The sequence below is a fragment of the Capra hircus genome, chromosome 1 (genome assembly GCF_001704415.2).
Source record: "Capra hircus breed San Clemente chromosome 1, ASM170441v1, whole genome shotgun sequence".
Lineage (NCBI taxonomy): Eukaryota > Metazoa > Chordata > Mammalia > Artiodactyla > Bovidae > Capra > Capra hircus.
In genome coordinates, this window is record NC_030808.1 from 74,831,019 (window position 1) to 74,850,817 (window position 19,799).

Consider the following 19,799-nt stretch of genomic DNA (forward strand, 5'->3'; position numbering starts at 1 on the left):
TATTTCAGATAAGGAAGCACAGAATCACCTAGTGGAGATTGCCGCATTGGAGAGAAATGAACTGATGAGAGCTGACTCATTGAAAAAGACCCTGATGCTGGGAAAGATTGAAGGGAAAATGAGAAGGGGGCAGCAGAGGATGAGATGGTTAGATAGCATCACTAACTCACTGGGCATGAATTTGAGCAAACACAGCGAGTTGGTGGAGGACAGAGGAGTGTGGCATACTGCAGTTCACGGCGTTGCAAAGCCGGACACGAGTTAGCGACCGAACAACAACTAATTTGGATGAAGCAAAGAGATTGTGAGGAAGTGTCAAAGGCACCATATTTTACAGTGCCTTAACTGACACATAAGGGAGTTTAGAGCTTATATTTTATGATGTGGGGGACCAGTGAAAGTTCCTGAGCATTGCAATAGACTGAAATGCAGTGGGATTCTAGTGATGAGGGACTGAAAGAGAGATTTTAAGTTAATTACAGAATCTTCTTATTTTTTACATTTTTCTCCTACATTTCTAAAAATTTCTTACTGCATTTATTTCTCTAGATCCACTTAATATTTTTAGGACAACTGTACATATATTACATATATATTCATTGAGATCAGTACATAGAACACTTGAGTGTAAATGCAACAAAAAAATTAAGTGGAGTTGTGAATGTTTCCTTTGTGGCTTTTTCACTGAGTTTCCACTCTTTAAGTATAATTACTCATCAATATTATGTGCATAAATTTTCAAAAGTGCTTTCTTGTTTTGGTGATTAATGATAATGAAATGCAAAGCTTTGGTTGAACATATCTAAACCATCTTAAGCAAGTTAACTTGCGTTGCCTGTGTGCAATTTTAACTGAGAACTCCAGGTTTTGTATTTTCTGGGTGGGACATTTCTGCTTGGTTGAAAAAATTATCTTGAGGCTTATAAATTTATTTATTATAATTTCATTTTTTCCCTCACTTTCTTTATAGCTATTTAGGTTGTAGTTACATTGTTATTCAGTCACTCAGTCATGTCCTATTCTTTGAGACCACATGCAGTGCAGCATGGAGAAGGCAATGGCACCCCACTCCAGTACTTTTGCCTGAAGAACCCCATGGATGGAGGAGCCTGGTAGGCTGCAGTCCATGGGGTCGCGAAGAGTCAGACACAGCTGAACGACTTCACCTTCACTTTTCACTTTCATGCGTTGGAGAAGGAAATGGCAACCCGCTCCAGTGTTCTTGCCTGGAGAATCCCAGGGACGGGGGAGCTTGGTGGGCTGCCGTCTATGGGGTTGCACAGAGTCGGACACGACTGAAGCGACTTAGCAGCAGCAGCAGCAGCAGCACGCCAGGCTTCCCTGTCCTTCACTATTTCTTGGAGCTTTTCAAACTCATGTCCATAGAGTCATTGATGCCACCCAACCATCTACTAGAATTTCTTTTCTATTTCTTAAGAGAAACAGAATTATGTAGCCTTACAGCCCATAGCAGCTAAGCGCACACTGTAGCTCTTCCTTGGCTGACTTCATGACCTTGGCAAAACCATAGTTTTGAGCTAAATTCAGTGCCCTCATATGTAAAGATGGCGGAAGAGTACACGTGTAGATTTTTTTTTTTTCTGTTTTAGACTTTCATTATCATCATGACAGGTATCCTGCCTGTCTTTTACACTACTGCAGTGCCTAGAATACAGGTGATGAGTTCATGAACAAACCTAATAGACCATGGTGTCAGTTTTGGCAACATAGTGTTTGATGGCAGATTTGTGGAAGATACAAATCTAAAGCCTTCAAAATATTCAGAGATTTCTTTGAGGGTGTTTTTACCCATTGATCTTATGGACTGATACCTGTTCTGTTCACTGAATTTTTCAAATGGAATGTGAGATAAATCTTCTGTACAAGACAAATAGGCTACAGCAGATGAGTGATGACAGACATTTGCTTTCATTATCAGTAGTGATATGCTTCATTTTTCACCTTAAGGGAAAAAAAAATCAGATTGAATTGACTTGTTAATTATGCAAGTTTTTGAACATCTTTGAAGTAACACAGGAAAGGTTATATGATAATATCAGGATTAAAAGCTAGTGGCAGGATTTCTACCCGAGCTATGGCAAATATTTCCACCAGCTGTTGTCAAAGAAGGGGGTCATCATGTTGTTCATTTTCACTAAGCTGAAAATCCATAGTGTTTGCTATTAGCCAATGCTTGGGCTTCCCAGGTGGTGCTAGTGATAAAGAACCTGCCTGCCAATGCAGGAGACATAAGAGATGTGAGTTTGAACCCTGGGTTGGGAAGATCCCCTGGAGGAGGGCACGGCAACCCACTCCAGTATTCTGGCCTGGAGAATCCCCATGGACAGAGGAGCCTGGCTGGCTATAGTCCATGGGGTTGCACAGAGTCAGACAGGACTGAAGTGACAGCATAGCATGCAATGCTTGGAAGAAAAAATTTAAGCCTCTAAGTCCCACACAACTAATCAGTTCCATAAGTCAGTAAATTCAGTGGGGAAAATAAAGCAGGCAATTGAATTAATTGATCAGTTGTTTATAAAGTAAGGCATTATATTAAAAGTACTGAATCAACATAGGTGAAATTATGTTGATTTTTACATTATTTGTGTGTTTTATTTTAAATATAGTTATTTTTGCTTACTGGATCTTAAACATATAAAATGAAATATATTTTTTCCTCCCATGATATGTTTTTTGCAATATTTTATTTTTTAATTAATTTATTTTTTTTACTTTATAATACTGTATTGGTTATTTTAAGAAGTTTAAATTATGAGGCAGTGATAACCCAGGCATCCGCCATCCCACCCCCATTGTGAAAGCTCTAGATTTGGAGGTTAAATAACACCACCCCCACTGATATCAATAATACTTTGTATTTTGCTTTTATAGTTTAACAAGTTTTTGTGAAAATTGTTATCTTAATTGATCTGCATGGTAAATTGGTGAAATATTCAGAGCAGATATGAAATTTCAGGGAGTTACTATTCCTTTGAATCAATGTGAGAACTGTCAAATGTTAGAACTAGGGCTCGTGACCTAGAGCTGTATCTTCTGGAGTTTAGTCTTCATTTCAGTCTTGATTTCTTGACTTAACGCTAAAGAAGTCAGGACAGTTACATCTTTCCCTTAATTTCTGTAAGAAATGTTGTTTTTGAGGTTAAATTCAATGACCACAATCATTTCAGCTTCTTCTATGCAATGTACTCTGTACTCATAATTTCATACTTTTGAAGAATCCCTAGTTTGCCGTGAGGCTCAGGCAAAGACATAAATATGATTAAGCAATGTGATAAGTGCTGTGTATGGAATGCCATGAAATTAGGAAAAGAGGATAATTCATTTGTCTGAGTGAATACTCCATTGTACTTTATATAACTGCTTTTGTGTTGGAGGATTTAAGAGCTCATAATATCTCCTAGCTTGCCGACTATTCAATAATAGCATTTTTCTATTGAAAAGGGGGAGGGGCAAAATTGACCTTTGTTGTTCAGTTGCTAAGTCATGTCCGACTCTTTGCAACTTCATGGACAGAGGAGCCTGGTGGGCTGCAGTCCATGGGGTCGCTAAGAGTCGGACACGGCTGAGCGACTTCCCTTTCACTTTTCACTTTCCTGCATTGGAGAAGGAAATGGCAGCCCACTCCAGTGTTCTTGCCTGGAGAATCCCAGGGACGGGGGAGACTGGTGGGCTGCCGTCTGTGGGGTCGCACAGAGTCGTACACGACTGAAGCGACTTAGCAGCAGCAGCAGCAGGACTATAGCACACCAGGATCCTCTGTCCTCCATTATCTCTCAGAATTTGCTGAAATTCATGTTCATTTACTCAGTGGTACTATCTAGTTAAATGATAAATACCAGAAATATATATTATGACTAACAAAACCAATCAAGTGACCTACAAAAATTATCACAAATATTACAATTGCAAGTGTTATTGTAACAGACTGTGAAATTAGAGGGAAAAATAACCTGATACCAACTTAATTTTAGGTTAAGATTTTGTCGGATATGATATTACTTACATTCTAACAAAACATCTTTATTGAGAGCGTAAGTGTGGGAAATGGTATTGAATTTTTAAGACAATTTGATATTGAGTACACAGATTATTTTTGTACACCCATATATCTTTGTTCTATCTCAGTATCTTCCACTATAAATTTACTTGGGCTTTTAGTGAGTCAGAAAATGCATCTTTTTCTCTGCATCTTTGCAAATTCAACCCAGTATTTCAAAAGACAAATATACTCTTTTAAATCTGTTCATTTTTCCAAGCAATAAGAGCCTGTCCTTAGAAGTTACTTGGAAGGACACTGGATTTATCTGTTGCAAAGAATTTGTAATGAACTTTGGTTTCCCTCTCTCCTTCCCTATTTCTCTTCCTCTTCCTTTCTTCTTTGTGTATTCTTTGTCACGTGAAGTGTTTTCCAGTATGTTTCAGCTTGTCACTGTTTTGTCACTGAGATAACTTGTGTAGATAACAGGTGGAAGTTAAATTGAATAAGCACATAACACTTTTATATCACATAGTAGACAGACAAATACTGTATGATATTGCTTATATATAGAATCTAAAAAATGAAAAAAGTGAATATAACAACAACAAAAACAAATACACTCACAGATATAGAGAACAAACTAGTGGTTACCAGTGGGGAGCTAGAAGAGTGGAGGGGCAAGATAGTAGTAGGGGATTAAGAAGTATCAACTATTAAGTATAAAATAAGCCAGCTATAAGGACTTACTGCACAACACAAGGAACATAGCCAGTATTCTGTAGTAACTATAAATGGAATATAACCTTTAAAAATTATGAATCACTCTGTTGTTTGCATATAACTTACATAATACTGTATGTCAACTATACTTCAATAAATTTTTTTAAAGTAAAAAAAAGAAAGGACCTAGCCAACAAAGTTGTTCCAAAATCTTAAAAAAAAATTACATAGCATTTCTTAAAAAGTACTTTTTCCCCAGTCCAATATAATCTTACATGGTGTCCAGTATCTTATTTGTAACAGATTCCCCAGATTCTTCCCTTCCTCTTCATTTTCTACAAAACCTGCATCAACACCCGCCACCCCCCCCCCCCGCCCCCGCCGCCACATATCGGCCCTATGCATCCTATGCTCCTACCTCTCAAACTCTGTTACCATGCAGGTTTTCTGGCTTTGCCTTTAGAGTCCATATTTGAATACACTCCATGTGTGGTAAGTATTATATTTCATTTTTTCTTACATGCTTGATTATGGAAATATGACCTAGAAAAGCTGTGAATAAGCAAGCTTAAAGAGAAACCACTGCTGATTCATTCATTTATTTGGCAAATATTGAATAGTGGCTTCTAAGACCAAGATGCTTCTAAAATGTCGTTGCTAGGCAATGAGGATAATAATAACAGTTTCTTGTGCCTTCAGCTTGCCCACAGAATAGGGGGAGTGTCAGAGAGATTTACAGATGAAGGTGTATTCCTCAGGGACCACATCTGTTGGATATGTATGTCATTGTTTTCCTAGCCTAAGCATGCCCTGTGACCTATCCTAAGTGCTCAATAAACTTTAATGAAAAGAATAAGTGACTTTTGATTAGAGATATTTACAAGAAGTTGTATGAGAGTTTTGGTAACTAAGGCCATAGAATCTTACTCCAAATTTTGTGTGGCACTTTTCATTCCCTTCATTTTTTTATTGTTATTTTGTACCCACATCCCACTCAAATGAGGACTTTTTAAATCCTGAAATAAAGCCAAGTAGTCAGTTTAGTTTATTTTTGAAATGACATTTTGCATATCAATATACTAGCATGATGCCTGAAAAAAAGTAAGTATTCAAGGAATAAAATCTTTTCAGTTATTCCTTTCTCATTAGTTACACTTAAATTTCAATCTGAGACTGACTTAAGTTTTATAGGTCCTAAAGCTTATATAATTTGGGGTATAACCTTTGAAAAAAAATACAGTGAAATGTAATTTAGGTAGAGTGAGAAAATAAATCAATAAAAGATTAAATTTTAAAGAGATGAAACCTATCACAAAATTATAAAATCCAAGGAAGTAATAAAATATTTTAATTATTTGATGTATACAGATCTATAGTGAAAAGTGAAAATGTTCGTTAGTCACTCAGTTGTGTCTGACTCTTTGTGATGCCATGCAGCCCACTAGGCTCCTCTGTTCATGGGATTTTCCAGGCAAGAATACTGGAGTGGGTTGCCATTCCCTTCTCCAGGGGATCTTCCTGACCCAGGGATCAAATCTGAGTCTCTCGCATTGCAGGCAAATTCTTTTCTGTCTGAGCCACCAGGGAAGCCCATTCAGGTCTATACATTTCTGTTATTTTTTTTAATCTTTGAATATATTTTCATGTTAACAGTTTTTATAATAGATTATCTGTAGAAAAATAATTCAATAATCAACAATGGTATTTTATTATTATTATTTTTTAATTTATTAAAGTTTGCTTAGCTTCATAGCTCATAATTGCTCATTTAAATACCTATTAAAGATTGTTACCAAATTTGAAAATTTTTGTTGTTGTTATAAGATTTTGAACATTTCAAATCCACTATCCAGGTCCTCCAGTAAATAACTTGCTATTCATTTTATATGTTACTACAGTGATGCTATGTACCCAACAATCACATAGCCCCATTTTCATATATCAGCAAGTATTTATGTCTTCATATGTCTGGGGTGGTCGACTAAGCAGCTCTGCTGATCTTGTCTGGCTTACATCTGTAGGGGTCGGCTATCCATCATTCTGTTAAGCTAGAATGGCCTTGGATACATAAGTGAGACCACTTTGTTGTTCTCTAGATGTCTTACATCCTTTTCTGGGACCAGTGAGAGTCTGCATGTTCTTTTCAATGCCACGGCAGAGAGGAAGTGCATAAACAAGCCAACTGGAGCTCTTTTTCAAGAGTCTGCTTGCATTGGTTAACATTCTGTTGGCCAAAACAAGTTTATAGGGCTCAGCCCCCGTATCAAGGGGTAGGACAAAATATCCTTTCAGAGGATTGCAAATTTATATGGCAAAGCACATGGATATAGGCAAGAATAGAGAACTGGGTGTATTACTGCAGTTCATCTATCATTTCCTTCATTACATTAAAAAAAACCTATTGAAGTATAATTGACATACCCAAAATACCTAAATGTCTAATGTATCCAATTTGATGTTTGGACATATGTATACTTCCCTGGTGACTCAAACAGTGAAGAATCTGCCTGCAATGCAGGAGTCACAGGTTCAATCCCTGTGTTGGGAAGATCCCCTGGAGGAGGAAATAGCAACCCACTACAGTATTCTTGCCTGGGAAATCCATGGACAGAGGAGCCTGGGGGGCTACAGTCCATGGGGTCACAAAGAGTTGAACATGACTGAGCAACTAACACTTTACATTCCTAACAACAGTGCCTGAAGTTTCTAGTTTATCTGCATCCTTGCTAACTTCTGTTATCTTTTTGTCTTTTTAAATAGTAGTCATTCTAACAGGTATGAAGTGATACCTCATTGTAGTTTTGATTTGCATTTCCCTGATAATTAGTGATGTTGAGTGTTTATCATGTACTCATCATTTGTATTTCATCTTTGGAGAAATGTCTGCTTAAGTCTTTTGGCCCTTTTTAATTGGATTATTTGTATTATTACTATTATCATTTTTGCTATTGGGTTGTACTTATATATTTAAGATATTAACTCCTTACCAGATTATGGTTTATAGATATTTTCTTCCATACTTTAGATTGCCTTTTCATTCTGTTGATTGTTTCCTTTGTTGTGCAGAAGGTTTACCTTTGATGTAATCTTGTTTATTTTTGTTTATGTTGCCTGTGCTCCTGGTGTCATATCCAAGAAACCACTTCCAAGATCAATGTCAAGAAGCTTTTCCTCTGTGAATTTTGCAGTTTCAGGTTTATGTATAGATCTATAATACTTTTTCAGTTGATTTTTGAGTATGATATGAAATAAGGGTCCAATTTCATTCTTTTGGATGTGGATATCTAATTTTCCTAACACCGTGTTGAATAAACTATTGTTTCCCTTTATCATCTCTTTTCCTTACCTTTTTCTGTGTGGTTCAGTGATTGAGCTTGTTATGGATCTCATGATCACCAACTCTATGACTTCTTTTTTCAAAATATGAGTCAGATTTATGTAAGATTTAGAATGGAATACTCATTTTGGAAAGAACAAGGTTGAGAAGATGCTTGAATGTCATATTAGATGCTTGGACTCTTATGTGGCTTATAATTGTAGTCTTTATTGACTGAATGTTTACCGATATCCCGAATATAAGCAGAATGTGTACCATCCTGCTTATTCTCTCTCTTAACCTCTCTCTCTCTGTTTCTGGGTGTCTCTCTCTTTCTTCCTCTCCAGCTCTCTGTTTCTCCATATTGTACAAGTGTGATCTAGATATGATGCTTATTTTGGAGAGCTTATAAACTAGTTGTGGTTGGGAAAAAAGATATTTTTAAAGAAAATAAAAATTGTGATAAATATAGTCTAGATCTGGGATTAGGGGAGCTGAGAAGTGAGAAAAAGCACTTGGTATTTGGTGTATCATTTCAAGCCTGGCATGGGTTTCCATATGAAGATATTGGGTGAATGACATTGCAAGCACAGGCAGTGAAGTAAAGAAAAACATGAAGTTAAAAGAAGGGAGGAAGAAGATCAAATTACTAGAAGCAGTAAATAGATATATTAGAATGAGTAGTGCAGTAGAGCAGAAATATAGGTTATATATAAATAACCTTGAATATTGAGCTGAGATGTTTTAAGTTTTTAATTTCCTTTTCATCTTAAAAAGCAACTTTTCTTTATACATTCCTAGAAATAATCTTTTCATGACTCTTAAAATTAATAATATTTACTGAAAATAAGGTAAGTACATAGAACTAGGGTAGACATTGCATAAACTTACCCTCAAGTGTCCTTAAAGAAGGAGACAGATGTGTAAGCAAATAACTCTATTACTGTGTTCCAAAAACCATTGCAGAGATATGCCCATGAAATAAATAATTATAGAAAAGGAAACTTATCTCTCAAGGGTTTGGATAAGACTTATGGTCCAGTTAAATAGAGAAGATAGGGTTTCCAAAAACCTATCTTCCAAAAAGAGAGGGCAAAAGAACCATGAATCCAATCTAGTTTAATTAAGATCAAGGGGAAACTTAGGACATGGCAGAAAGCTCTGTGAAACTGCTTATGATGAATGAAACAAGTTGCAGGTGATAAACTGGAAGTGTGGTTTACAGTCAGGTGGTAAAGGGCATTGAGGGTCAGAGTAAAGGCTTTGGATCTGTCCTGTAGATGATGAATAGTCACTTGAGGAATCAAGCAGGGAACTGACAGCAGGGAACTGGCATGAGTAGAGGAAAGGGACTTGGAAGAATGGTGTGACCCAGTTGCTCTTTGAGAATGGAAAGGAAGACTGGAGATATAGGAGGGATTGTCACTAAGTAACAAAGGGCTGGAGCCAGAGTTCTGTGGAAGATACATAATAGATCAGAAGAAGTCATTTGCCATTCTTCAAGATTTTAAGAGGCAGATGCAGACCCTCCCAAAGAGAATAGCTTTTAGCTTTTACCACTGAAAACTCTCATTCCAGATTGTTTACTGATTTTGTTTTTAATGAACTTGCTAAATCTCCCAAAGCGTACCATCTAAAAGCCATTATCACCTTATGGTTCATATAAAACTTTCACACAAGTTTCTTGTTTTTGTCGCTGTCTTGCTTTAGAAGTTTTCTTACTCTTCTCAGATAGGAAAAGGTTTATAGTTGCTTTTTTAAAATCCTGTTTTCGCTAAATGAACCAATGTTCTTTGCATTTGTCCTGGGAAATCTTTACTTTAGAAAGACATTTATGCACAATTTTGGATTTCATTACTCTTTTTCATAAGTATCATCACTGAACTTGTTGTTTTCCAGTGGTTGCATTTATTTACAGTGTGTAAATGTAGTTCGTACTTCATGTGTTGACTCTACGTTTGTTCCCAATGTCTATCGGTTAGAAGTAGATTTGGCTCAGACCAAAGTAACTAAAGTAGGTTGCACAGACTAAAGTAACAAGGACGTATTTTTCTCACATAAAAGCCAGACCTAGGTAATTGAAAGCTGGACTGGTGCCATTGCTCCACAAAGTCCTCAGGGGCCCAACTCTTTACAGTTCACTTGTCATCACCCTCTCAGGGGGCAGCCCTTGTTTTCATGGCCTGAGATAACCCAGTAACCCTAACCTCATCCCCATCCAAACAGCAATAGGGAAAATTGTAGAAGAGGGCAAAGGGCAGTTGTCTTGAAGAAACGGATATTCAGGAGTACAAAGACATTTCTGCCTACATCTCACTGGCCAGTACTGATCCATTGCCACAGTTAGACACAGGCTATGTATGGAAATTTAGCAAAATTTTCTATTACTTTTGAGAAGATGAGAATGGATATTAGGTGAAATTAAACTTAAAAGAGGAGGAGGAGGAAATAGGATATTTGGGGCAGATAACCACATTAGAGAGCCAGAAAACCTTTGTTCAGTTGCATTTCCACCAGGATTACCTGTCTGAACCTGTTTGCTCTTCTAAAAATTAGGCTGATCATTCTGTCCTAAATTCTTCATGGTGTTGATGGGTGAGGGTCAAATACAATGATGAATTCATCAACACTTTGAAAATTGTGTCGCACAAAAATAAAGTAGTATTTTAAAAGTGGTACGCGATCTTCTGAATATAAGCTCAGTAGATACAGGTGAGGTGATATGTCAATTTATATCAGACCTTATGGTTACCTTATTTGACAAGCAGAAGAATCATATGTCAATGACAAATAGCTCTTTAATAGAGAGAACACATCTCTGTTTATGTCAAGGATGTGATAGTGTATTTGATTCTTCTGTCAGTTCTACATATTAAGGATTATTATGCCCACTTTACAGACAGGAAAACTAAAGCAGAGAGTAAACAAATGGTTCCAAGGCACGCCGCTTCTGATTGTTGAGTTTAGAAACTACTCTGTCTATGAATCTCTCCCACTCTTTTGTTATCTGTGTTGCTGCTTTAATGTTTATACACCACACTTCTTGTTGCCCATTTGATAAAATCTAGATCTCTAAGATGGGAGTGACAGACTCTCAGGTATTTTCTCCCTACTTTATCTCCAAGGTGTTCTTGCCCATTCCCCAGTATGAATCGGATCCTTCAATTTGTTAGTCCCTTCCTATACACATGCACTACCCTACAGAAACTCACTTCCTGCCCTACTATAATGTTTCTGATCTTCGCCTACTCACCTTCTGTCCCTTCTTCAAGTGTCAACTTGGGTCTCCTCTTCTGTGTGAGACATTTCTTGAACACTTCAGATCACAGATCTTCCATTTCCCTGAACTTCTGTACATAGAGAATATATATATATAGAATGCATATATTACATTTAATTATAGAAATACATTATACACTGTATCAGATTATTCCATATGCCTTAGCTTTCTCTCCCCAACTAGACTTTAAGGTCTTATACTACTTCCATTTCAGTAACACAAGGACAATTGTAAGAACATGGGAGGAACAAAAACAAGTTGAAGTTGTGGTACCAATTAATTGTTAAGCATCTGCTAAGATTTAGTCTCAGCTTTCATGACAGATCAGAAAAAAGATTCAGAGGCAAAGAGACTGGTCCAATATCTAGGAATTGAATACTGCTATATTAAACTTGTGGTCTTAGGCTTGATCCTTTGGAACTATCAGTTGAACATTTGACTAAAAGCCAAATACTGTGTACATGTCTGTGTCTTATGTGTGTGTGTGTCTGTGTCTTGTGTGTGTGTATGTGTATGTTTGGCTTACTATTCCATGTTGAGAGAACCCCAGAAAATATACATATATATTTTTATTATATTCAAGACTGAGACCAGAACTGATGGGAATTTTATCAGTAGAAAAGATAGATAAGAACTTCTAACTAAGGCAGGATGTTAAAGTGAACTACAGGGCTATTCTCTTATGTTATAAATATTTAGTTGTTATAAATATTTCATTCACATTCATGTTGCCATCTATACAGCCTAGCTATATGGTTGCTTTCCAACTTTAGGTAATATGAATTCTTTCAGGATAGAGATAATGTTTTATGCTTCCGCTCATTTTGTATTTATCAGTGTTAACTAAAATAGTGCTGTATAGGGATATATAATTTATACAAGTACACTTTTGAAGGAATTAGATCATCTTATTTATTTTCTTTCTGATATTTATGTACCTTCTCCAAGTAGACAAGGAGACTGTTGAATATTTTCAGTAGTGGACAACACAAATATTGAAAGACTACAAACATATTCTCATTTTATCGTCGGATATTTAATTAAATTTATGAAGTTGATTTTTAATGGTTTTGTGCATAAATATGGACATATATGTATATATTTAATATACAATATGTCCATCAGAGCTTAAGCTTTCTAGCAATCATTGATCCATCTATCTACTGCTGCTGCTGCTGCTAAGTCACTTCAGTCGTGTCCGACTCTGTGTGACCCCATAGATGGCAGCCCACCAGGCTCCCCCGTCCCTGGGATTCCCCAGGCAAGAACACTGGAGTGGGTTAAAAATAAAGAGAACTGTTTTCCTGTTTCTAGCTTAGTTAAGTATATAAGCCAGGGGGCTTCCCTGTTGGCTGAGAGGTTAAAGCGTCTGCCTGCAATGCGGGAGACCCGGGTTCAATCCCTGGATTGGGAAGATCCCCTGGAGAAGGAAATGGCAACCCACTCCAATATTCTTGCCTGGAGAATCCCATGGATGGAGGAACCTGGTAGGCTACAGCCCACGGGTTCACAAAGAGTCGGACACGACTGAGCGACTTCATTTTAAGTATAAGCCAGTGGTTTTTGCTTTCATCTTGTGTGTTTAAGAAAACAGTGTTCAGGACCACAGGGAAAAGAAGATCATATGTTATGAAGCATATGTTATGAAGATCACATTTTATTTTTAATTATGATTCGAAATGTGTTTTCTTCTGTTAAGAATTTTTTGGTTCAAATTATTTGTTTGTTAGGAAAAATCATCTTATACTACTTGAGCGTATGTTCATTCTGTAGAGTGGAGATCCTGGACTCTCAGATCCATGAGGGGCGCTTGGAGTCCTTCTAGTCTAATCCCTTTATTACAGACGAGTTTATGTGATTTACCTGAAGTCACAGAGTGTTAATAATTAGTCATGCTGCAGAAACAAGAAGTCAGTTCTCCTCATTCTTTGAACTCTCCCCCACCAACTAATATCAGCTCATAGGTTTTAATCCTCAAAAGAGTCATTTTAAGAAGCAAGATGATAAATTCAAAAGGTCATTTATCTTTTCCTCTCTTTTTGCCCTCTAGCCCTCTTCAATCTAATCCCTGTGGGCCTGCGTGTGGTGGCCATCCAAGGGGTGAAGGCCAGCCTCTATGTGGCCATGAATGGTGAAGGCTATCTCTACAGCTCAGTAAGTACCTTGGTGTTTGTGCATGTGTGTGTGTATGTGTGTGTTCGCGCACACACAGAAACTGGCATTGAGAGATAATGAAGTAACCATATTTTAGGGAGAAAAATTACAAGTTGAAGTCATTTTATATTTTCCGACCCAGTGTGTCAGTGTTACTACACAAATTTTATAATTTATAATGTTAAAGATCATGCTTTGTTAAGAAAGAACTAGCGACTCTTCCTGTGATATAAAGTCTCTTTTTCCAGTTTCTACTTCTAGAGGATAATCTTGTGAATTTTATATTTAATTCTTACGACATTTTTCCTCTATGCTGTTACTTCTCTTTCAAACACAGTGGATGGTTTAGGAAGCTGAATTCTTGAATTTGTCTGGGAATCTTCTCTGACTTATTATAGAGAAAAAACCTTTCAGAATAAACTGTGTTTTTGTTTGTATTTAACAAAACTGTGTAGTACCTAATGTGTCAGATTCCTCAGATAACTGGAGAATTGATGAAATGAGCTTTGAATTCAGGGCTGAGCTATTTGAGTTTAATTTGCATTTCGGCTACTGTATTCCTTTGGGAAAGTCATCTCTTCTCTTTGACTTAATTTCCAAACCTTCAAAATGAGGGTGTTGGGCCTCAGGCTGTCAAACATCCCTCTTACATCTAAAACTGTTAAAATTAGGCAGCCTCAGTAGCTACATTATGAGCCCTGGCATATTTGAAAGCAGTTAATAACCTCACTCTCAAGATAATAATTTATGCACTGAGACAGTGCACGACACTGAATCTTGTGTATGTATGTAATTCCTGTTATATCCTAAGGAAATTACATATTTCAGAACTATCCTTGAAAACCGCAGATTTCCACCTTTCTGTCTATGATCTCAGTAAATAGACTAAGTTATTCAGGAAGTTCACTTATGCCTACTAGATTCTCAGTTAATTATTAAACAGCTTTTATTAAACATTTTCCATATAGAAAATGAATCTCTGGTACCCTATGCTTGCTTCCACCTCTCATTCTTATTAACGTTCTTAAAGTTGCTATTTTACTCCTGAACAGGTTCATATCTGAATATGCATTTATATACCAGATGTGTACATGTACATTTTCTCAATGGTTCTAACTCAAACTAACTCTTAAAGGTAGATACATTTTTTGGCTAAAACAATGGGCTTTCATACTTAATGTGTCATAATTCTAACATTTCTTAATGTTCAATTATTGTGAGTCTGTATTTTAAATGTGAGAATTAAAATAAGAAAAAAAGTTAGCCGGTTTTGTTTTGAATGACTCCAGTTAGTGAAACTTAAAAAATATATTTTTTAATGTATTACAAGCTAAAACATTTAGGTGATCTTAGGATACTATTAATTCAAGAATTTAACCAGTCATCAAGTAAACATCTGAAAGTAGACCATGTTTATGTCTCTATTTAGAAGGTTGTTATTCATTTTTATATTTATTTAAAAGATCATAATTCAGGTTGTAATTCCACACAAACTTTAGAGTTCAGATTTCTGAACCAGAAGTCATTTCCAAAGGTCTGGGAAGAAGGAAAATAAAAAGTATTGTCTGACAATGGTATTGTAGCATGTGGCAGCTGTGTAGGAGCCTGTGTGTGTGTGTGTGTGTGTGTGTGTGTGTGTGTGTGTGTGTGTCTGTCTGTCTGTCTGTGTGTGTATGAAGAGGGTGGGGACTGGGAAGGGTCACTGTTGTTGGGTGCAATCCCAAAGTTCCTGGAAGAGGCGCCTGAGCTATTCAGCATGGCATACCTGGACTTCATGTGTGGCAACACTTTTAAAGAAGCAGTTTTTCTGTCTTTGTGGCTGAGAGCTAGGCTTAAAATACAGGGATCCCATAGGAGAGATTTTAAGAAATTTTTGACTAGAGAGTGTTACAATAGGTGCTTTTTTTGTAATTGATCGAACACCTTAGTAAAACCTGTTGAGTTACCTGATTTGGGTACCTAGAGTTTTAGTTTACCTCTATGCTTAAATTTACCAAGCATTTGCAACTTTTTTCCTGTGTGGTACTGCTAGGCTACTGGAACAGTGTTCTTAATTATAAGCGTGGCATCGCTGACATAGGGCATCAGGGTCCCTACTTTCAAAATCAGTCTCTTTCTAGATAGGACGAATAGTAGGAAATGGTGGTTTTTAATTTTATACTAGCTTTTCCTACTGTCTGTCCCTTTGTTACAGGACGAAGTGGTGATAGTAACTCAGTCGTGTCTGACTGTTTGTGACCCTAGGGACTGAAGCCCGCCTGGCCCCTCTGTCCATGGGATTCTCCAGGCAAGAATACAGGAGTGGGCTGCCATGCCTTTCTCCAGGGACAGGACAAAAGGGGGCCAGTATTGGGAGAAGCACACCTGAAAGAGAATTGGGTATCAAGGCTTCATCATACTTGTTTTCCTTCCTGTGTGTGTAGCATGTCTCAGCAAGAGAGCACTAGCATGGCCAGGAGCCTTGCAGTGAGTTAAAAACAGGCTGTTACAGGCTTTCTTGAGGTGCTTTTGGTATATATTAAGGCTTGAAGTTATTTGAAAAGCAGTTTCCTACTTTATGGTAAACAGTATAGCCGAGCATACCAATAAGGTCCATTCCTGGAATTAGAGGTGGGGGTGCAGGGGGACTGATGATATGTTTCTGAGGGCAAACCCTAGAGATCCTGAAGAAGCTCAGTTAGAATCCAAGAGGAATTCTCAAATGATATCATGCATGTATGTCATTTACCTTGTCTGTATTCATAGTTAAGCTTGGAATTAATTCCCTTGCTACTTCTGATTCCCCTGCTCCTTTATCACAAGACAAAAGAGAGAGTAGTAAAGACTACTGCTTTACTATCAAGGACTATTACTTTACTACAAGGGACTATCTGGTAGCATAGAGCTAAGGTTTTGGAATCCATTCTGAAAGTCTTTATTTTAGTAGGTGATTTTAATACATAAGCATTTAATGAGATTGTTGATGCATCTGGATTTGTTTTTACCCTCATAGTTTGCACTTTTTGCTTCTATTTTATTTTCTCACATTATTGAAGCATTTTCTTATTCTATCTGTATTCTTCTGCTAGTTTGTAAATGTAGGTTATAATCCTAGCCTTTTAAGTATTTATATTTTTTAACATACATAAATAGTTTGCTGAATAATAAAATATATTTATTTCTGTCCTTCTAAACAGCTGATAGACCTTGGTATGTTTTCTTCGCTAGTAAATACTACCATTCTTGTCAGGAATTAGACTATTTACACTTTAAACTAAAATATGCACAGTTATTATTCTATAGTAAAAGTTAAATTTGTGAATCTTAAAGTAATTTCTGTGCACATAGGTTTAGTTTTCTTGTGTGTCAAATTTGGTCCTTCTGAGTTCACTTTTCTTCTAAACAAAATCCTCTTCTGTTTGTTGGTCTATAGACTGTGAATTCCCTTCATTTCTAGTACCTGTGAAAATACTTTACTTTCACTTTCAGTCTTGAATTATAGTTCAGGTAGTTACATAGTTTTTAGTAGACCTATATTTTCCCCAACACTTTGAAAATTATATTCCATTGATTTCCTGCCATCTGTTGTTGACTGTAAGAAGATTGCTGTCAGTTTAATATTCTCTTCTTTGTAGATTATCTATGTGGAAAATTAAATAAATTTTTACTCTTTATACTTCATGTTCTGCAAATTCACTATAATGTCTCGTTGTAAATCTATATTAAGTTGTTAGAAATTCAGAATCACTTTCAATCCAAAGAAATCAGACTTCTTTAATTTTGGAAAGTTTTAACTCTTGCCATATACATTTTATTTCTCTGTTACAATTTCCAGCCTTTTGTGCTGATAGTATTTAAGTGACTTTCGCTAGAAACCTGAAAATTTATCTACTCTAGAAATGATGCCGACTGTTTTGTGATTTCAGTCACTGTGCTTTAAAGTTTTGGATGTCTAATGGTTTCCATTCCGTATCTACCTGATCTTGACTGATTTCTGTTTTTACTATCTAGCTCTTTTTACAGAGAGTTATTAACTTACTTATGTCTCTGAGCATTCTTATAATACTTATTTGAATACTTATAATTCTTATAATACTTATTAGACTTTTCCATAAAGTTAATTGCTTTTGTAATGAATTCATGTTTCAATTGATGATTTTGTTAGCTGTCAATTTTAGAATAAGATTCAGATTATATTATGATTTAGAGTTAGTTCTGCATATGTTTGAATTTTGTTCCGCAGGCCCATTTCTCTTTGTTTTTCTTCTCCATAATCTTCCTTTTAAGTCTGCCCTCAATTTCCACCATATATTTGATTGCTTCTGTGTAGCCTCTGGGGCTTCCCAGGTGGCTAAGTGGTAAAGAATTTGCTTGCCAGTGCTGGAGACGCAGGAGACGTGAGTTCAATTCCTGGGTCAGGAAGATCTCCTGGAGAAGGAAATGTCAACCCACTCCAGTATTCTTGCTTGGAGAATATATGGACAAAGGATCCTGGGGAGCATGGAGTTGCAAAGAGTCTGACACAACTTAGCAACTAAATAGCAACAACAACAACAAATCAAACCTCCAGTGGCCTTAGTTTAGAAAAAGATTTTGAGTCATTTCAAGACTCGAATCCTAGCATAGCATTGGGTTAGGAAAGGGGGCCTGGGCAAGAGTATTGCTTGGTCTTATCTCTCTCATAAGGAGGCTATGTCTGTCATTGCATCTTGTTTAAAATAGTAGCAGCATTAAAAAAAAATACAGTGTATATACAATATTACATTAGTTACAGATGATCTACATAGTGATTAGAAATTCATATACCTCAGAAATAATCACTGTGGAAGTCTAGTAACCACCTGTCTCCATACAGTTATTACAATATTATTGATCATATTCCTTATACTATATATTAAAACTCTGGGTCTTCTTTATTCTGTAATTAAAATCTTATACCTCTTCATCGGTTCACTTATTTTGTCCAATCCTACAACCCCCTCCCATCTGACAACTGCCGGTTCGTTCTCTGTATCTATGATCTGTTTTCATTGGTTGTTTTATTTAATAGATTCCACAACTATGTGAGATCATATAGTATATGTCTATATCTGGCTTATTTCACTTAGTGTAATACTCTCTAGACCCAACAGTGTTGTTACAAATTAAATAATTTATTTTTCTTTTAAATGTTCCATTATATATATGTGTGTGTCTGTGTGTTTGTGTATGTGTGTGCGCACACACACACTCAGTTGCTCAGTCATATCCTACTCTCTGTGACCCCATGGGCTGTAGCCTGCCAGGCTACTTTGTAGTGGGATTTTCCATGCCTGGGAAATGGGAATGGGAATAGCTAAATCTGATGCTTCAGCAGGAATACTGGAGTGGGTTGCCATTTCCTTCTTTGGGAAATCTTCCCAAACCAGGGATCTAACCTATGTCTCTTATGTCTTCTGCATTGGCGGGCGATTCTTTACCACTAGCCACCTGGGAAGCTCCCATATGGATGTATGTATTATGTATATATACGTGTGGTGTGTGTGTGTGTGTGTATATATATATATATATATATATATATCACATATGTATATATACATTTTTTATACATTCATCTATTGATCAACACAGGTTGTTTCTATATCATGGCTATTGTAAATAATGCTTTAGTTAATATATTATTATTACAAGATATTGAATATAGTTACCTGTAGTAAACAGTAGGCTCTTGTTGTTTATATATTTTAATGTTTATTTTTAAAATCAACATTGCTTATCCTATTTGCTGTTGCAATTAAAGATGTGTGACTCCATACTGTTACAGCATAATATCTTGGCACTACCTTTAGAATTCTATACCTAAATCTGATGCTTCAGCAAGAACAATGTTGAGATTGCAATATGATACTGACTTTACATTGAAAAACTGAGTCAAAATTTATTGAGATATATAGAAGGGGTCTCTGAGGAAGAAGAAAAGAGAAAGCCAATTTCGGGAGTTATTGGAAGAGGACTGCTTTATGCCCACAAAATGGCATTAGGATTTTTTTATTTTACACCTCTAATTTCTTTTCTTCTCCACTATCATAAATGTCCAAAATTTTCCATCACTGAGGATAAATAAAAATTTTCTCATTTTCTGCAGCCAAAAATAACTCCCACATTTTACACTTTAGTAGGACATTTATCTGTATATTTCCTTTCTTTTGTTGGAATTATTTTCATGCCCTATCTATTAATTTTGATACAAGTTCCTTGAAGTCAGTGATCATATTTAATATATATTAATATATACTATAAGACTTTCCAGGTGGTGCAGTGGTAAAAAATCTGCCTGCCAATGCAGGAAACGCAGAAGATGCAGGTTCCAT

At 36.4% G+C, this 19,799-nt stretch overlaps 1 protein-coding gene and 1 non-coding gene across 4 annotated transcripts in view; both read left to right on the forward strand.

The window, feature by feature from the left end:
• FGF12 (fibroblast growth factor 12) overlaps positions 1-19,799 on the forward strand; it is a 613,055-nt gene that overhangs the window by 402,244 nt on the left and 191,012 nt on the right. For all 3 annotated transcript variants that reach the window (XM_005675116.3, XM_005675114.3, XM_013963800.2), the window contains one exon: positions 13,367-13,470. In XM_005675116.3, the coding sequence (XP_005675173.1) occupies positions 13,367-13,470 (104 nt within the window). The remainder of the gene's footprint in view (positions 1-13,366; positions 13,471-19,799) is intronic.
• On the forward strand, positions 12,659-12,730 carry TRNAC-GCA. Its single transcript has one exon. It is a non-coding gene; the product is annotated as a tRNA-Cys (tRNA).